This window comes from Stigmatopora argus, chromosome 13 (assembly GCF_051989625.1).
Source record: "Stigmatopora argus isolate UIUO_Sarg chromosome 13, RoL_Sarg_1.0, whole genome shotgun sequence".
Lineage (NCBI taxonomy): Eukaryota > Metazoa > Chordata > Actinopteri > Syngnathiformes > Syngnathidae > Stigmatopora > Stigmatopora argus.
In genome coordinates, this window is record NC_135399.1 from 1,310,001 (window position 1) to 1,327,500 (window position 17,500).

The following is a 17,500-nucleotide window of genomic DNA, read 5'->3' on the forward strand; positions in this document are numbered from 1 at the left end:
TTTTATCTCCTCTGGTGTGACACTTCACGTACTGGGTAAACTTAGGCAGAACAGTCTTTAAACATACTTTTTTGAAGTCACCAGGAACAATAAAGACTCCATCGGGGTGGTCAACTTGCTGTTTGTTTATAGTCATTAGCTGGAGGCTAAGTGCCGTGCTAATGTTAGCATCTGGTGGGAGGTAAACAGCCATTACAATGACAATCGTTAGCTCTCTAGGTAGATAGAAGGGCCTGCACCGTACTGCCAAGAGCTCTAAATCCGGGGAGCAGTGTGTTAATGATCGTACTGTTGCAGCACCAATCGTTGTGTATATAAACGCAATAAAACATCCTTTTTTCGAACGATCATTTCGGAATAGCGTCCGGCTAGCTAGCGATACCGTGGCGTCGGGGATTTTCGGCTGTAGCCACGTTTCCGTGATGAAAATAACGTTGCAGTTTCTGACAAAGCTGTTGGTAGCAAGCTGAAGTTCCAAATCATCCATTTTGTGGGTGATGGATCTGGCGTTGGTCAAGAAGATACTCGGAAGCGGTGCTCTGTGTGGTTGCTTCCTTAGCAGCTAGGCCCGCCTGGCATCCGCATTTTTGCTTTATTTCCCTTCGCCGCCTCCGTTGTACTCTGAGTAGGCTGATTATCCACGGAGATCCCCGTGGTCTCAAGATGTCCTCGGGGATATTGTAGGTTCGTTGATAATCTGTCGTGATGGATATATCGCATCTCTTCCCGAGTGTAATTAAATCCTGGCGACTGTAGAAAAAGTTTGCCTCGCAGATGTTAGTAAAGAACGATAAGATTGAGAAAACAACTGGAGAGCAAAGAGCCGCTGCACCCGTGCGCGCCGCCATCTTTTTTGGAATGTAGTCTCTGTATTACTGTATCTATAATAAATATATATTATCAAGTATCCAGGGCGGCCCAGTGTCGCGAGTGGTTAACGCATCAGCCTCACAGCTCTGGGGTCCTGGGTTCAAATCCAAGTCACGTCCAACTGTGTGGCGTTTGCATGTTCTCCGCCGGCCTGCGTGGTTTTCCTCCGGGTACTTCCCACATTCTAAAAAGATGCATGGTAGGCTGATTGGACACTCTAAATTGCCCCTAGGTGTGTGTGTGTGCGTGCGTGCGTGCGCGCATGGTTGTCCGTCTCCTTGTGCCCTGCGATCGGTTAGTCACCAATTCAGGGTGTCCCCCGCCTATGGCCCGGAGTCAGCTGGGATAGGCTCCAAAACCCCCCCACAACCCTAAAGAGGATAAAGCATTTCCGAAAATGAGATGAGATCAATTATCCAAATCAAAATTATTCATTAAAATGTCCAAATTCACGCTAAAACTCACAAGCAGAAGACCCGATTTGAAAAATGACAAAAGTCATGGCACTCAACTCAGCGCCGAAGAAAAGCAAATTTTCACCGTAGAAGAATGACGCGCCGAAAAATTGAGAAGGACGTCGTCTTGCCTTTTCCATTTTTTACGGATTACATTTCACATCGCACACATTACCTCATAGAAAAAGACTATGCCGAGCCTATTCTAGCTTTGTTTGGATTTTGAATCACCATTGAAAATGCCGCCTAAGGCATCCATCCAATGAGCCCTAGAAAAAAGGAAACATGTTGACAGTGACCCAAAAATGGAGATGATAGATGTGCTGAAGGTGGGCAATAATTATGCCCATGTAGCGTGCCATTACGCCTTAAATGATTCTATCGTGCATTAATTACCATATTTACTCATATATAAGCCGCACCCTTAAAGTTGTTGAATTTTACAATTCACTATTTTCACCTCCATATTCATGGTTTTAATAGGGAGTACAAATGTGTTACTTTGAAGGGAACAACTTAAGAAAAAATACTGCACGTGGTATTTCTGAGGTACTGTATGAATCAAAACACATTAGGGTCAATATCATAAGAAAGTTAATTCATCCAGTAATGGTTGTTTTCTTACTGCAAAACAGAAAATAACCAACAAATAGTAAATGTTAATTTGCCATAATATACTGGTGAAAAAGAGTATAGCAACGCTGTAAGTCTTGTGTGCATATAAGCCACACCCTTATGCGAGAATATACAGTAATATAAAAGGGTGATTTCAACGAGCCGATAGAATAAATAAAGTTCCTTTTTTACAAATAAGGTGTGCAGGACCAAAATAGAGGTCCAAACAAATTCTCTAAACAATATAGTTTACATTAATAAACTCATTTAGCAGATGATACTTCCTCACCAAATGTAATGATAATGGATCATAGACTTCCTCACTGACAGACCACAATATGTGAGACTCCAGGACTGTACGTCTGATGTGGTAGCTTGCAGCACGGGGCCCCCACAAGGCACAGTGCTCTCCCCACTCCTCTTCTCCCTCTACACATCAGACTTAAAACATAATACAGACACCTGCCACCTCCAGAAGTTCTCTGACGACACCGCTATTGTTGGACGAGTGATGGACGGGAACGACCTAGAGTACAGGGGAGTCATCACAGCCTTTGTTGACTGGTGTTGGCAAAACCACCTCTACATCAACACCAGTAAGACAAAGGAAATGGTCATCGATTTTCGGAGGAAACCTCAACAGATCACTCAAACTGAAATATATATATATATATATATATATATATATATATATATATATATATATATATATATATATATATATATATTTCAGCAACATGCTTATTTATTTATATATTTATTCATGTGTTTATTTTATTTATTAATTTACTTATTACCTATTTATTTGTCTTAAATGCCTTTCCTATATCTGCATTCTCACCCTCTTGCTACTGTGACAATGGAATTTTCCGAATACGGGATGAATAAAGTTATCCAATCCAATTCTAATTTAAATGTCAGTTAATTTTTTTTCTTCAAGTTTTGTTAAATAAGTATAAAGATAAATATAAAGATATTACAAAACATGCTGTATATATATGAAATGTTTGCAATATATTTTAGGATTATTTTGCTATATTAACTCAGTAACTAAGGCAGCCCGGCGTTTGGGTGGTTAGTATGTCGGCCGGGGTGCTGGGTTCAAATCCATGTCGGTCCACCTGTGTGGAGTTTGCATGTTCTTTCCGGGCATGTGTGGGTTTCCTAAAGGTACTCCGGTTTGCTTCCACATTCCAAAGACATGCATGGTAGGCTGGTTAGAGACTCTAAATTCCCCCTAGATATGACTGTGAACATGAATGGTTGTCTGTATCCTGCGATTGGATCACCAGCGATTCAGGGCGTCCCTCGCCTCGTGCCCGAAAGTCAGCTGGGATTGGTTGCAGCACCGCCCGCGACCCTTGTGAGGATAAAGTGGTTCAAAAAATGAATTAATTAATTATTGAACTCAGTAACTCCCATAAAAAGTGACATTGTCTCACTGAGATAGCCAATCCATTTTGACTGAGAGGCTTGGCTCGATGCCAACACTCCCCGTCTAAACAGATTGGGTGCCTCTCGCCGTCAATGCCAGCTAATTATTTAATACAGTCATATGTCTACTTATCAATGCCTCTATTTACAAAATTTTCAGGTTTCGAAGCCTTTTGATGTGCAAATGAGTGCCCCAAGATACGGAAAGATCCAAGTAATGAAAACGTCAATACATTTCCTGTATCCGTTATTTTATTTTGAAGTTGTCGCGGATGCATTGCTTCTTGCTTTACAATTTCACTACACCTGCTGGGCTCCCATTGGCTTTCTCAGAAAAACAAGTCTCCATGTTTCAAGATATTCTTATGTCCTTTTGACCGCAGTTCGTCTTTGTGTGTTTGAATTTAATTGACAGTGCATTTTTCATATTTATTTAACATTACGTTTTTTTTTATTCAACATTTGTATGGGTATGTTTGAGTACTGACTGACATGAAACCAATGTTTTTGATCAGGAAGAAATGTTAATGACTTTTTATATTTCTCTTTCTCTGTAGGTGGGTGTCATCAATGCTAAATCTCTGCCAATAGTGGAAACAAGTCCTGATCTAATCTCAATTGGATCAAATACACACAAACAGAAGAAGCACACCATCACTGCAGCTTTATGTGCTGCCCACAAGACCACATACTCAGGGATGGAGGAGGTGGATGAAGAGGAAGATAATGAAGAAACTAATGGTTATATTGACAGAGATGGTGATTTTTTTTCTGGGGAAGTTTCCTGTCAGAAGCATTGTGATATATCAAAGACCTGTTTGACTGTGAAGTACCATCCTGAAACTGATGCATCACATTCATCAACTGAAAATGTTCCAGCAAGGCTGGATCCACTGGAGACTGCAGTTGAAAATAAAGATACTTTTCTAGGTTGTAGGCCTGAAATAGAGGACAAGGAGCAATTTATATTTCAGTTGGCTGAGGAAATGAATGAAAGCGCTGTGAGCATGTCTAAAAATGTTGACCTATGGACTGTGACACTGCCAGATAATGACATATGTGAGAACGAAAGAAATACTGAAGATTCACTTATGGCGTTAAGGGTGCCTCATCAAGAATCTGTAATGTCCTCAGTCACAAAACACATGTGCCAAATTGACAGAGATGACCTTCCATCAATGATGTGGGGCGAGTGCAACTCGATAGATGTTAGGACACAAGAGACATTGGAGGAAAAGCAATGCTCAGATTACATGGGCCGTTGAAAAGGCAACAACTTAACGTCCACTCTCTGGTCACTTTATAAGACATACCATCCAACTGCTCGAAAACGCGAATTCCTAATTAGTGTATTGGCCCGATTATAAGATGATGATTTTGCACTGCAATAAGACTGAAAAAAAGGGGATCGTCTTATTTTCGGAGTCTAGATATCATAGTCATTCTCAACGATAGATGGCGCTAGATATATTTACTGCGAATGCTGAACAGAATAGCGATAAGAAAGAAAAGAGAGGAAAAGAAGAGAAGAGATAAATGGAGAAACTTAGCGACAATCTGGACAGAAGTGGGTTGGAAATCGGTCAGGTTAACCGGCAGCTGAGATGTTATAATGCAAACTTCAAGATGATGGTGATAAATGAGGCAGTGTCTTCAAACAATTGCAAAGCAGCTGTGAAATATGGTGTCACAGAGTGTAATGTAAGGAGATGGAGAGCTAAAAAACAATGCCTAAAAATGCTTTCAGTCAGAGAAAAGCTTTCTGTGGTCGTCAGAGCGACCGCATCAAGAGCTCGAGAGAAGGGTGTCCATGTACGTGGACGAGAAATGAAAGGACAGGATGCCTATCATCAGAGCCGTCATCCAGCTCAAAGCCGTGGAAATAACCAAAGAGCTAAACATACCCTCCACTGACTTCAATGCAAGCCTCGGCTGGTGTCAAAGACTAACGCTGCGACGCAGAACAAGTCTAGCCCAGTGCCTGCCCTCTGACTTTGGAGAGAAGCAGTTCTATTTTCAACGCTACGTGACTAACTTTAGGAAAAGGCACTCTTACCCACTGGATCAGATTGGCAATGCTGATCAGACACCTGTGTTTTTTGACATGCCAACACCTGTCACTGTACACAAGAAAGGTGAGAAATCTGTTATTTTAAAAATCCACTGGAAATGAGAAGAGGTGGGTTACCGTCATGTTAGCCTCCCGCCGTATGTAATTTTAAAATGCAAGGCAGTACCTAAGGAGGCGATGCCAGCTAGCATTAGTGTATGTGCCCAGGAAAAGGCCTGGATAGAAGCCGAGTGGACTGGCTCAAGGTTGTGTGAGGCAGACGGCTTGGGGTACTCAAAAAAAAAAGAGGAACATGCTGATTTTGGATGTATTTTGTGGACACTTGTCTGATCCAGTCAAAAAAGAAGTGAAGGCGATGAACGGCGAGTTGGTGATCATTCCGGGGGGAAATGACAAGTCAGCTGCAGGTGTTGGATGTTGTGGTCAACAACCCATTCACATCGACTGGAAAGAATCAGGTGCCTCCGGTATGTTTGTTCTGTGAGTAGATCCTCCACACATGGGATGCAGTTTCCCCAAAGAGCATCATTCACGGGTTTAAAAGATGTTGCATATCGTGCATATCGAATGCCCTGGATGGCATTGAAGATGACGTGCTATGGGAGGAGTCAGAGGATGGGAGTGAGGACAGTGACACTGAGCACAGCGAAGCAGACGATGTTTGTGAGGAGTAATGTTCTGCCTTGACAGATCTCAGCGACTCTCAAGTTTAAACCAGTTTGCATTATTTTATTGCAATGTTTTTCCATATTCAGATTTGTTACAAGACTCTTGAATATATTGTTATAATTTGTTTTAGATGTACTGTAATTATTTATTGTATAAGAAAAGACAATATCACATGAAGACTTGGAGTTTTTACGCGTAAGGAAGGACAAGTTAAGGCACAATGAAGCAAAACAACTGTAGATGACGCGACCGTTTAGGGCAGTTGCCAAACAATAGGCAGGCTGTTGAAAAGGTCAATCAGCTTGTCAATGAAGTACGGCAGGTCTGTAGCAAGGAACAGCTACATTTACACAAATTTGTCTCAAACAACAGAGAAGTTTTGGATGCAATACCAGAGAGTGAATGTGGCAGTGCTGATCAAAGATGTAGACCTGAATTACAGTGAGTTTCCTACACAGTGCATACTTGGAATAAGATGGAACATTGAGCAGGATGCATTTGCATTCAATGTCATCATCTCAGAAAAGGCAGCCAACTGTAGGGGATTCCTGTCAACAGTGGCTAGTGTTTGCGACCCACTTGGATTTCTAGCTCCCTACCTCTTGAAGGGTAAAAGAGTGCCGCAAGAGATGTGCAGACAGGGTGTGGAATGAACTGAAGGCAAAATGGGATGCATGGCTTCAAGGCTTGGAGAGTCTTCAAATATTTGAAATTCCAAGATGCTTCATCCCTGAAACCCATGAGGCCAGTCAGAATCCAGCAGACCATGCGTCACGAGGTCTCAAGGTGGCAGAGCTGCTAGACCAGGGGTTGGCAAACTATTCCATAAAGGGCTGCAGTGGGTGCGGGTTTTCATTCCAACCCATAATGAGGACCCCTTTTCACCAATCTGGTGTTTTACAAGTGCAATCAGTGGACTGTAGTCAGGTACTTCTTTTTTTCTACAGAAATCTCATTGGTCAAAGTATCTTTGCTGGATCGGTTGGAACAAAAACCTGCCGAATTGCCCACCTCTGAGGTAGACTCAAGTTGGCTGAGAGGACCAGAGTTCTAGTGAGAACAAGACATTGTTCCAGATCAAAGAACACGAGCGTAGGCGCTCCCTAGTTAAAGGTCTTGAGAACAGATGCAGTTGAACAAGACAGCTTCCTGAAAAGGATCTCAATATTCTCGGATTGGAACAGCCCTCAATGTTGGGGTGCGAATCCAAAGACTGGCACACTTTACACTGCGTCACTTGCCAAAAGGTGCATGCCCCGAAAGAGCAACAACGCACGTCGGACCTACACGGTGGCTAACTTAAGCCTCAGGCAACTATGGCATGTGCCCTGTTCCCAGAAATGACTGGAGACTTGCCAGAGTTGTAGAAGGTAGACAGGAGGATGATGGTCTGGTGCGCAAAGTCAACAATACATAATGATAATCTTTAGGGTTTGAGATTTACACAGGTATAGGCGTGAAAGTTCTTAACTTGTTTTGAGAAAATTCCAAGATTTTTTCCATGGTTCATGATAGCAGTGACATAAATCTTTGAAATTTTGGGGTGTGCCAATTTAGATCTTCCATTGATATTTCTCTGTATTGTGTTCATCCAATGTTTTGAGTTATATGTGTATTTTGTTCCTTTTCTTTCTATATATTTCATAATGTAAATCGTGTAGAACAATTTTGAGATTAGAAATGACATTTGGACATGAAAGAGTGGTCCTGACATCCCGACATGAAAGAGTGGTCATGTGACCAACAGAGAGGCCTGTTGGGAAGGATGTGCCTTGTTCAGACTAACAATTGAAAGAGGGCACGTGCAACAATTTGGTTAAGGCTAAGCACCTGCTAATTCAAGTCAGAAAGCACACAGTAATAAAATTGTAGTTGAATGTCTTTGTTTATAAGAGATTCCTTTGTTTTAATTCTTTTGTTGTAAATAATAATATTGTGTTGTCATATTTATGTGGTTTCAGGTTTTCACATTGTTATTGTTGTTTGATGCTTGGAGGAAGTAAAAACATTTCTGTCATACATCAGTCAATGCGTGTTTTAATCCTGACCAGGAGAAGAGCGTTAGGGGCAGCTAAAGTGCGGGAGAGTGTGGGAGAGTGAGTGAGTAAGAGAGAGAGGGCGAGTGAGAGAGGGCGAGTGAGAAAGGGCGTGCGAGAGGGAGCAGGGTCGTGTGAGAATGCGTGCGAGAGAGAGAGCGAGAGGGAGAGCGTGTGTGATAGTGTGAGAAAGCGAGCGAGACAGAGCGCGCGCGCGAGACTGAGCGCGCGCGCGAGACTGAGCGCGCGCGCGAGACTGAGCGCGCGCGCGAGACTGAGCGCGCGCGCGAGACTGAGCGCGCGCGCGAGACTGAGCGCGCGCGCGAGACTGAGCGCGCGCGCGAGACTGAGCGCGCGCGCGAGACTGAGCGCGCGCGCGAGACTGAGCGCGCGCGCGAGACTGAGCGCGCGCGCGAGACTGAGCGCGCGCGCGAGAGAGAGCGCGCGCGCGAGAGAGAGCGCGCGCGCGAGAGAGAGCGCGCGCGCGCGCGAGAGAGCGCGCGCGCGCGAGAGAGAGCGCGCGCGCGAGAGAGAGCGCGCGCGCGAGAGAGAGCGCGCGCGCGAGAGAGAGCGCGCGCGCGAGAGAGAGCGCGCGCGCGAGAGAGAGCGCGCGCGCGAGAGAGAGCGCGCGCGCGAGAGAGAGCGCGCGCGCGAGAGAGAGCGCGCGCGCGAGAGAGAGCGCGCGCGCGAGAGAGAGCGCGCGCGCGAGAGAGAGCGCGCGCGCGAGAGAGAGCGCGCGCGCGAGAGAGAGCGCGCGCGCGAGAGAGAGCGCGCGCGCGAGAGAGAGCGCGCGCGCGAGAGAGAGCGCGCGCGCGAGAGAGAGCGCGCGCGCGAGAGAGAGCGCGCGCGCGAGAGAGAGCGCGCGCGCGAGAGAGAGCGCGCGCGCGGAGAGAGCGCGCGCGCGCGAGAGAGAGAGCGCGCGCGCGAGAGAGAGAGCGCGCGCGCGCGAGAGAGAGAGCGCGCGCGCGAGAGAGAGAGCGCGCGCGCGAGAGAGAGAGCGCGCGCGCGAGAGAGAGAGCGCGCGCGCGAGAGAGAGAGCGCGCGCGCGAGAGAGAGAGCGCGCGCGCGAGAGAGAGAGCGCGCGCGCGAGAGAGAGAGCGCGCGCGCGAGAGAGAGAGCGCGCGCGCGAGAGAGAGCGCGCGCGCGAGAGAGAGCGCGCGCGCGAGAGAGAGCGCGCGCGCGAGAGAGTGAGCGCGCGCGCGAGAGAGTGAGCGCGCGCGCGAGAGAGTGAGCGCGCGCGCGAGAGAGTGAGCGCGCGCGCGAGAGAGTGAGCGCGCGCGCGAGAGAGTGAGCGCGCGCGCGAGAGAGTGAGCGCGCGCGCGAGAGAGTGAGCGCGCGCGCGAGAGAGTGAGCGCGCGCGCGAGAGAGTGAGCGCGCGCGCGAGAGAGTGAGCGCGCGCGCGAGAGAGTGAGCGCGCGCGCGAGAGAGTGAGCGCGCGCGCGAGAGAGGTGCGCGCGCGCGAGAGAGAGTGCGCGCGCGCGAGAGAGAGTGCGCGCGCGCGAGAGAGTGCGCGCGCGCGAGAGAGTGCGCGCGCGCGAGAGAGTGCGCGCGCGCGAGAGAGTGCGCGCGCGCGAGAGAGTGCGCGCGCGCGAGAGAGTGCGCGCGCGCGAGAGAGTGCGCGCGCGCGAGAGAGTGCGCGCGCGCGAGAGAGTGCGCGCGCGCGAGAGAGTGCGCGCGCGCGAGAGAGCGCGCGCGCGAGAGAGCGCGCGCGCGAGAGAGTGAGTATGCGAAAGATAGCGTGCGAGAGAGTGAGTATGCGAAAGATAGCGTGCGAGAGAGTGTGAGTATGCGAAAGATAGCGTGCGAGAGAGTGTGAGTATGCGAAAGATAGCGTGCGAGAGAGTGTGAGTATGCGAAAGATAGCGTGCGAGAGAGTGTGAGTATGCGAAAGATAGCGTGCGAGAGAGTGTGAGTATGCGAAAGATAGCGTGCGAGAGAGTGTGAGTATGCGAAAGATAGCGTGCGAGAGAGTGTGAGTATGCGAAAGATAGCGTGCGAGAGAGTGTGAGTATGCGAAAGATAGCGTGCGAGAGAGTGTGAGTATGCGAAAGATAGCGTGCGAGAGAGTGTGAGTATGCGAAAGATAGCGTGCGAGAGAGTGTGAGTATGCGAAAGATAGCGTGCGAGAGAGTGTGAGTATGCGAAAGATAGCGTGCGAGAGAGTGTGAGTATGCGAAAGATAGCGTGCGAGAGAGAGTGAGTATGCGAAAGATAGCGTGCGAGAGAGAGAGCTTGTGAGAGAGAGAGCTTGTGAGAGTGCAAGAGAAGGTGCAAGAGAGAAAGCGTGAGAAAGAGGGTGTGAGAGAGCGAGAGAGAGAGATCGCGAGAAGGAGTGTGAGAAGGAGCTCGCAAGAGAGCTAGCTTGCGAGAGCTCGGGAGGAAGCTCGCGAGAGATGGAGAGTGAGAGAGTGTGAAAGAGTGCGAGTGTGTGTTTGAGGGAGAGAGAGTGCGAGAAAGAGTGCTAGACAGGGTATGCAAGAGGCTGTGCGAGAGAGACAGTGTGAGAGAAAGTGCAAGAGAGAGAGTGTTTGTGAGAGAGAGTGCAAGAGAGGGCATGTGTGAGAGAGTGCTAGAGAGAGAGCGTGTGAGAGAGATTAAAAGAGAGGGCGAGGGAGTGCGAGAGATAGAGCATGTGAGAGAAAGTGCAAGAGAGAGAGTGCGAGGGAGCAGGAGAGAGAGTGAAATAGACAGAGAGAGTGCGAGAGTTAGAGCGCGTGAGAGAGGGAGAGAGTGTGAGAAAGATAGAGAGCGAGAGTGCGAGAAAGATAGAGAGCGCGAGAGAAAGAGGGTTTGAGAGAGCGCTAGAGAGGGCGTGCAAGAGAGCGAGCATGTGCGAGAGAGAGCAAAAGAGGGGGAGAGAGCATTTGCGAGAGAGTGGGAGGGAGCGGGAGAGAGATAGCGAAATAGAGAGTGCAAGAGAGTGCGTTAGTGAGAGTGCGAGAGCTTGCGAGGAAGTGTGGGAGCGTGTGCGAGAGAGAGTGCTAGAGAGAGAGCAAGATAGAGCACTAGAGAGCGCGAGACAGCGCAAGAGAGAGCATGTGCGAGTGTGCAAGAGAGTGCGAGAGAGAGGGTAAGAGAGAGCTAAATAGAGAGAGCGAGCGCCCGAGTGAGAGAGTGCGAGAGAGGGGGCGCAAGAGAGAGAGTGCGAGAAGGATAGCGTGCGAGAGAGAGAGCATTTGAGAGTGCGAGAGCGCAAGAGAAAGCGTGAGAAAGGGTGCGAGAGAGCGCGTGAGAAAGAGGGTGCAAGAGAGAGAACGCGTGAGAAAGGGTGCAAGAGAGAGAGCGCGTGAGAAAGAGGGTGCAAGAGAGAGCGCGTGAGAAAGAGGTAGCGAGAGACATCGCGAGAAACAGAGATCGGGAGAAAGCGTGAGAAAGAGGTTGCGAGAGACATATCCCGAGAAACAGAGATCGGGAGAAAGCGTGAGAAAGAGGGTGTGAGAGAGAGAGAGAGATCGCAAGAAGGAGCGTGCGTGAGAAGGAGCTCGCAAGAGAGCTAGCTCGCGAGAGCTCGGGAGAAAGCTTGCGAGAGAGCGTGAGAGAGAGCGGGCGAGAGATGGAGAGCGAGAGAGCGTGAAAGAGTGCGTGTGTTTGAGGGAGAGCGCGAGAAAGAGTGCTAGACAAGGCGGGCAAGTGAGGTGGTGCAAGAGGACGTGCGAGAGAGACAGCGTGAGAAAGCGCAAGAGAGAGCGTATGTGTGAGAGAGAGCGTATGTGAGTGAGAGAGCGTACGTGAGAAAGAGAGAGCATATCTGAGAGAGAGCGTATGTGAGGGAGAGAGATAGTGTGAGAGAGTGCAAGAGAGAGGGCATGTGCGAGAGAGTGCTAGAGAGAGAGTGTGAGGGAGTGCGAGAGAGAGATTAAAAGAGGGCGAGAGAGAGAGCAAAAGAGAGGGCCAGCGAGGGAATGCAAGAGATAGAGCATGTGAGAGAGAGCGCAAGAGAGAGAGAGAGAGCTTGTGCAAGAGTGCGAGGGAGCAGGAGAGAGATAGTGAAATAGAGAGAGAGAGTGCGAGAGAGAGCGCATGAGTAAGAGTGTGTAGGAGATGGAGAGTGCAAGAAAGATAGGGAGCGATAGAGTACGAGATAGAGTGCAAGAGAGAGAGTAAGAGAGAGCATGTGAGAGAGGGCGAGAAAGAGTAAGTGCGAGAGAGGGCGAGAAAGAGTAAGTGCGAGAGAGGGCGAGAAAGAGTAAGTGCGAGAGAGGGCGAGAAAGAGTAAGTGCGAGAGAGGGCGAGAAAGAGTAAGTGCGAGAGAGGGTGAGAAATAAACTCTCTCTCACTGTCTCTCTCTCTCTGTCTCTCTCTCTGTCTCTCTCTCTGTCTCTCTCTCTCTCTCTGTCTCTCTCTGTCTCTCACTGTCCCTCTCTCTGTCTATATCTCGCTCTGTCTCTCTCTCTCTCTGTCTGTCTCTCTCTCTCTGTCTCTCTCTCTCTCTTTGTCTCTCTCTTTGTCCCTCTCTTTGTCTCTGTCTTTGTCTCTCTTTTTTTCTCTGTCTCTCTCTGTCTGTCTCTCTCTCTGTCTCTCTCTCTCTCTGTCTCTCTGTCTCGGTTTCTGTTGGAATTATTTTATATAAGTTATCCTGATTCTGGTATGACTGTCGAAATGTTAGTTAATAGAATGAGAGTGTCTTGGGCCCTGGAAAGTTTCACCTTATTCAACAAAGAGGAACTACCCAGGGGGGCCGACGCCTGTTTGAACTATTGTGTGAGGGTTGCAGGATATCAGGAAGGTGACTGTAAAGATGTTATCTTGAAGGGGCATATGGTCATGATCAAAGAACCTTTTGTAACTGGGAGAGAACTATCTCTCCCGTGATCAGCTTGAAACTTCCTGTAACTTGGACACTCCCAAAACACAATAAGAGACTTGGCGAGGGGAGATTTTCTTCAGAGTGTGTCGACGGGCTGAGACGCGAACGGTCCCGAGATCCTCTCATTTTTTAAATAAAATAACCTCAATTCTTTGTGTTCCTACTTTTTCAGATTGGTGATACAAATGTCTGGTGTTTAAACCCAACATTTAATTGGTCCTTCGAGCCGGATCCCAAGATACCTAAGGATCCCAGCGGGTGAGCAAGATCCAGAAAAGTCTGTGGCCACAGCATAAAGATCCTTTTCCAGGACTGTTTCTTCCTTACGGGCTGGGGTCCAAAGGTTGAATGGATACCAAGGACGCAGAGAATCGTGAGTAAATTTTATTTAAAAAAGGAATGAATGAGAAAAAATGAATGAATGAGAATGAACTCAAATCCGTGGCGGGCAGACCCCCTTAGTTGAAAAAGACTAATTAAATTCTGTAAAGGATAGCGGAGTCCTCGTTAAAGAGAAATGAAAACCCTGACAATCCTAGGCCCTATCAGGTAAAAAATTCAAACAACAAACTTCCACATGCGTACAGAGGTAAAATTCAAACAACAAACTTTCGCAGACGGACAGACACCCTTAGTTGAAAAAGACTTATTAAATTCTGTAAAGGAAAGCGAAGTCCAGGGTGTATTGAATAAGAAAAATCTGTGACGGATAGTGGAGTTCTGGGTGTATTGAATGAAAAGTGAAAAAAAGGATAGAGTCCTGGTTAAAGAGAAATAAAGAAGTGAACTAAAAGGAATGAAAGTGTAAAAGTGAGAAAGATATTGTTATACAGTGACTGAAAGAGCTCGATATAAAGAAAAAAAAATAGAATAAAACTATAAACGCATGCAAGTAATCTTCATATGAATAGATAAATAAGATATAAGTACGCTGTGACGCGTTCATAAATCTCGATTGTAGCGCAATATAAGACTAGAAACAACTAAGAAATATACTTAGGCGGATAAATAAGATAAGAATATATATATATATATATATATATATTAGGCCTGTTCAAAAACAGTGGCCCTGTTTAGCCCGCTCCTCGTAGGAGGCTCCACATGTAAGCAGGGAGCACGACGACGAGGGGGGGAAAGGGGGCCTGCTGGTCGTGCGGCAAAGAGGGCCACATAGCCAGGGAATGCGGGGGCAACCCTCCCCGCGCACAGCGACGTCATGATAGCGCACGACTAGAACAGGAGGTAGCAAAACAAATGGTTAACAAAAGTAAGGGGGATAGATAGATCAAAAAGGTGGTGAAGCCCCCCCCTTCACAGATGCGGACACCCCTCAAGCTAAGCACACTCTTTGCGGGCGCCCATACAGCTTACTGCTCCCTTCACACCAAAAACAAAGGGCAGGAAAGACTACCACAAGAGAGACAGAGATAGTTGATAGTGTTATGATATATTAGTGAAAAATTATGGGTCTTTTATTAAACACTAAAATGTATATTAGGAAATGCCTAGTGAAAGGTTATTTTCCCTAAATTGTAATTGAGGTAATAGTGAGCACAGAAAATGGCTCTTATTTTAAATAAAACTGCCTTTTTAGAGCAGATAGGAATTCAGCCAGAGCTTTAACTATTGGGTTTTAGAAATATGAGAGTGATTTGCGATTTAGACTTAAGTTTTAAGAATCATCCAAATTATTAATGATATCAAACATGAAAACAATGCAGAAATGGCATTTATCCAAATTATTAGGTAAATTTAGATAAAATAATTGATTTAGGATAGGCATGATTTCCCTAGGACGGAAGAGGCATGAAATGTTTTTCGGTGCACAGAAAGACATTCCTTGTTTTGCCCATCAACAGGTGGAATATGCTTTAGCGTGGTTCATATTAATGACTATTAGAATATTAATTGCATTAGCATCAAACAGTTGATGTCAACCAAACAACATTAACCTATTTCTTTTGAGAATGATTAGGCTGATAGCACAGCAAAAAGGTGGTTAGCTGCCAAGAAGCCCCAGACTGGGGATGGCTCTTAACCAGTGATGAAAAAATTGCAGACCACTGAGTGTAAATGAATGGTTTTGTTTGTCTTTTTGTGTTTCTAATTGGCCGACCATCAAGATATAATAAATCAGATATCAAGGTGGAAAATGATTTAGAAATTTGAAATCAAATTTTTGATGAAAATTATGGAAAATTGTTTAGTCAAATGAAATTTTAATGGTAAAAGCAGCAGTACTCCAAAGGTGAAATTTGAAGTGGAGAAACAATTCTGCTATGCAAAATTTAGGAGCACTGAGAAAAAAAGTGTTTGATACCAAATTCCAAAGTACTATTGATTTATTGTGATAATGGCATCCAAATTGTGTTAACAGAATAATTGACTGAATTGACAAAAGTTTCCATATTTCGTTCCGAAAAAAAAAAAAAAAACATATGGAAATCCAAAGTAGTGGAATGTACCAAACGCCATTATTCACTACACGATTGGAATTGGAGGATGAGGCTAAACATATGTCTCCATAAAAAAAGCGTTTCAATTGAGACTACACCTTCTTACAGATAGTTAAAGTAAACAATTGTGACTAGATCTTCTTACATATAGTTAAAGTAAACAATTAGAGAGAAAAGAGAAACTACAATGGATAGAAATGTAACTAGAATTTAATTTTATGCCTGACTATTGAAAAATATTGATTAAGAAAGTTTTATAGGAGATGATTGGCAAACTCCGAAGACAATGGAATGTTACATCTGATAATAAGACTACAAGTTTGGGATATTTTGAATTAAAAAACACTGAGGTTAATATGCAACGCAATACACATTGTTAAATGAATTGGGACTTGATTAGTATGCATTTTAAAAGTAATGGGCTTTAATTGCTCTAAAAGATACAATTATGCTAGAAATATTGACCCTGATAAACAAGGGGTGATTACATTTTACTGGGTTCAATTCTATTTAGAATTATAAATGTGTGCATTTTGTTTCTGAATATTAATTGATGTGAATCTAAACTGTTACAGAGAACGGGAAAGCTGTTTTCCTGAGGAGAAAGCAGCCTGGTTTGCTTTTTGTATTTTTCCTATTCTTAGTATGATTAGTTAATTTGTGTAATTGTAGGAAAGAGGAAAAAACAAATATGGGTTTTGATCTTAACAAGGAAACAGTGTTCAAAATAGAATATCAGCTAGCATGTTTAATTTTGACTGATAAGGTATTTAAATTTTCACAAACATAATGATGGAATAAGTAAGATTGTTGCGATTTTTGTTCATTGGGGTATTAAGCCCAACCCAATAGCCATAAGCAAATGTTAAGCACGTGTTAAAGACAACGACAGAACACAGCAGCATACACAACAACAAAACTGAGCCGATCTCAAGAACAGTCAACAGACGAACTGTACAAAGCTAAAGGCCTACCGTGCCTACCAAAAATGTATTCCATAATTGAGCCATAAATGTCTCAACAGGGGGGAGATATGGTGAACAGGTATAAATACCTATTTTAAAATTTTTGTAGGAACTGTTTAATTTGTTATTTTATTTATCTGTAAAGAACATGGGATCTCCAGAATCATCTGGAGTGACAATGGAGCTCATTTTTCAAACAGCATAGTGCAAAACAGTGCAAAACAACTGGTAGAACTAGCTCGAGATTAACACCTTTTGAGATAGTTATTGGAAGACCATTCCAACTTCCTTTATGGGAAGATGACCCATGACGAGAGACTAAGGAAGGAGAGAAACTTATCCAAAGAACATGTAAGCTGCCGTGATCTTTTTGTATATCTTGCAGGAGGTGGTGTGGCCAGGTGACTGGATCCTGATCCGAGTCATAAAAATGAAGTCCTGGTTCTCTCCACGATGGGAAGACCCATTCGTGGCCCAACTCACCAACCTCCACAGCAGCAAAGATCACTGAAAAGTCAAAGTCGATTCATCAGGTCAAGGTCGTTCGAGACAGGTGACTCTGAGTGGGCTGTAAGTCGGACGGTGTCAAAACCCTTGTCCGTGAAGAAACTCATCTGACGTCTACTCACCAGCCACGAGCACCCCTCACTTAACCCTGACCTCCCATAGACTTTGCACCTCTATACAGAAGCCACAGTGAAAGCTGTTGTCACCCACATCACAGTGACTGGACTGTCAGTGACAGCCTGGGCGTATCTGAACGCCCCGCCCACAGAGACTCGAGTTGGAAAACAAGTGCAGGAAACGTCCTGCCTCATCACGGGAAAGGCAGAGCCAAGCGGTCCGCTCTTGGATGGGGTCTGGGGACCCAATCTACATCAACAACATCGGGGTTCCCCGCGGCGTACCAGATGAGTATAAACTCGCTGACCAAATTGCACGACTCCAGAACAGGACGGAGGAAGGGTTTGCAGCCATCCATGAACAGTTGTCGGCGACCTCCTTGATGGCCTTCCAGAACAGAATTGCTGTTGACATGCTCCTGGCAGAGGAAGGTGGCGTGTGCTCCATCTTTGGCGACCAATGCTGCACGTTCATCCCTAACAACACAGCAGCTGACGG

The 17,500-nt window shown here is 46.0% G+C and overlaps 1 protein-coding gene across 6 annotated transcripts in view; it reads left to right on the forward strand.

Annotated features, from left to right (window-relative positions):
- LOC144086774 (interferon alpha/beta receptor 2-like) overlaps window positions 1–17,500 on the forward strand; it is a 100,429-nt gene that overhangs the window by 82,024 nt on the left and 905 nt on the right. For 2 of the 6 annotated variants that reach the window (XM_077616864.1, XM_077616865.1), the window contains exons 8-9: window positions 3,535–3,588; window positions 3,932–8,133. In XM_077616864.1, coding sequence (XP_077472990.1) covers window positions 3,535–3,588; window positions 3,932–4,639 — 762 coding nt within the window. In that variant the 3' untranslated portion in view covers window positions 4,640–8,133. Of the gene's footprint in view, window positions 1–3,534; window positions 3,589–3,931; window positions 8,134–13,129 lie in introns of those variants that run through there. The other 4 variants (XR_013304572.1, XM_077616869.1, XM_077616867.1 and 1 more) reach the window with 4 other exon arrangements.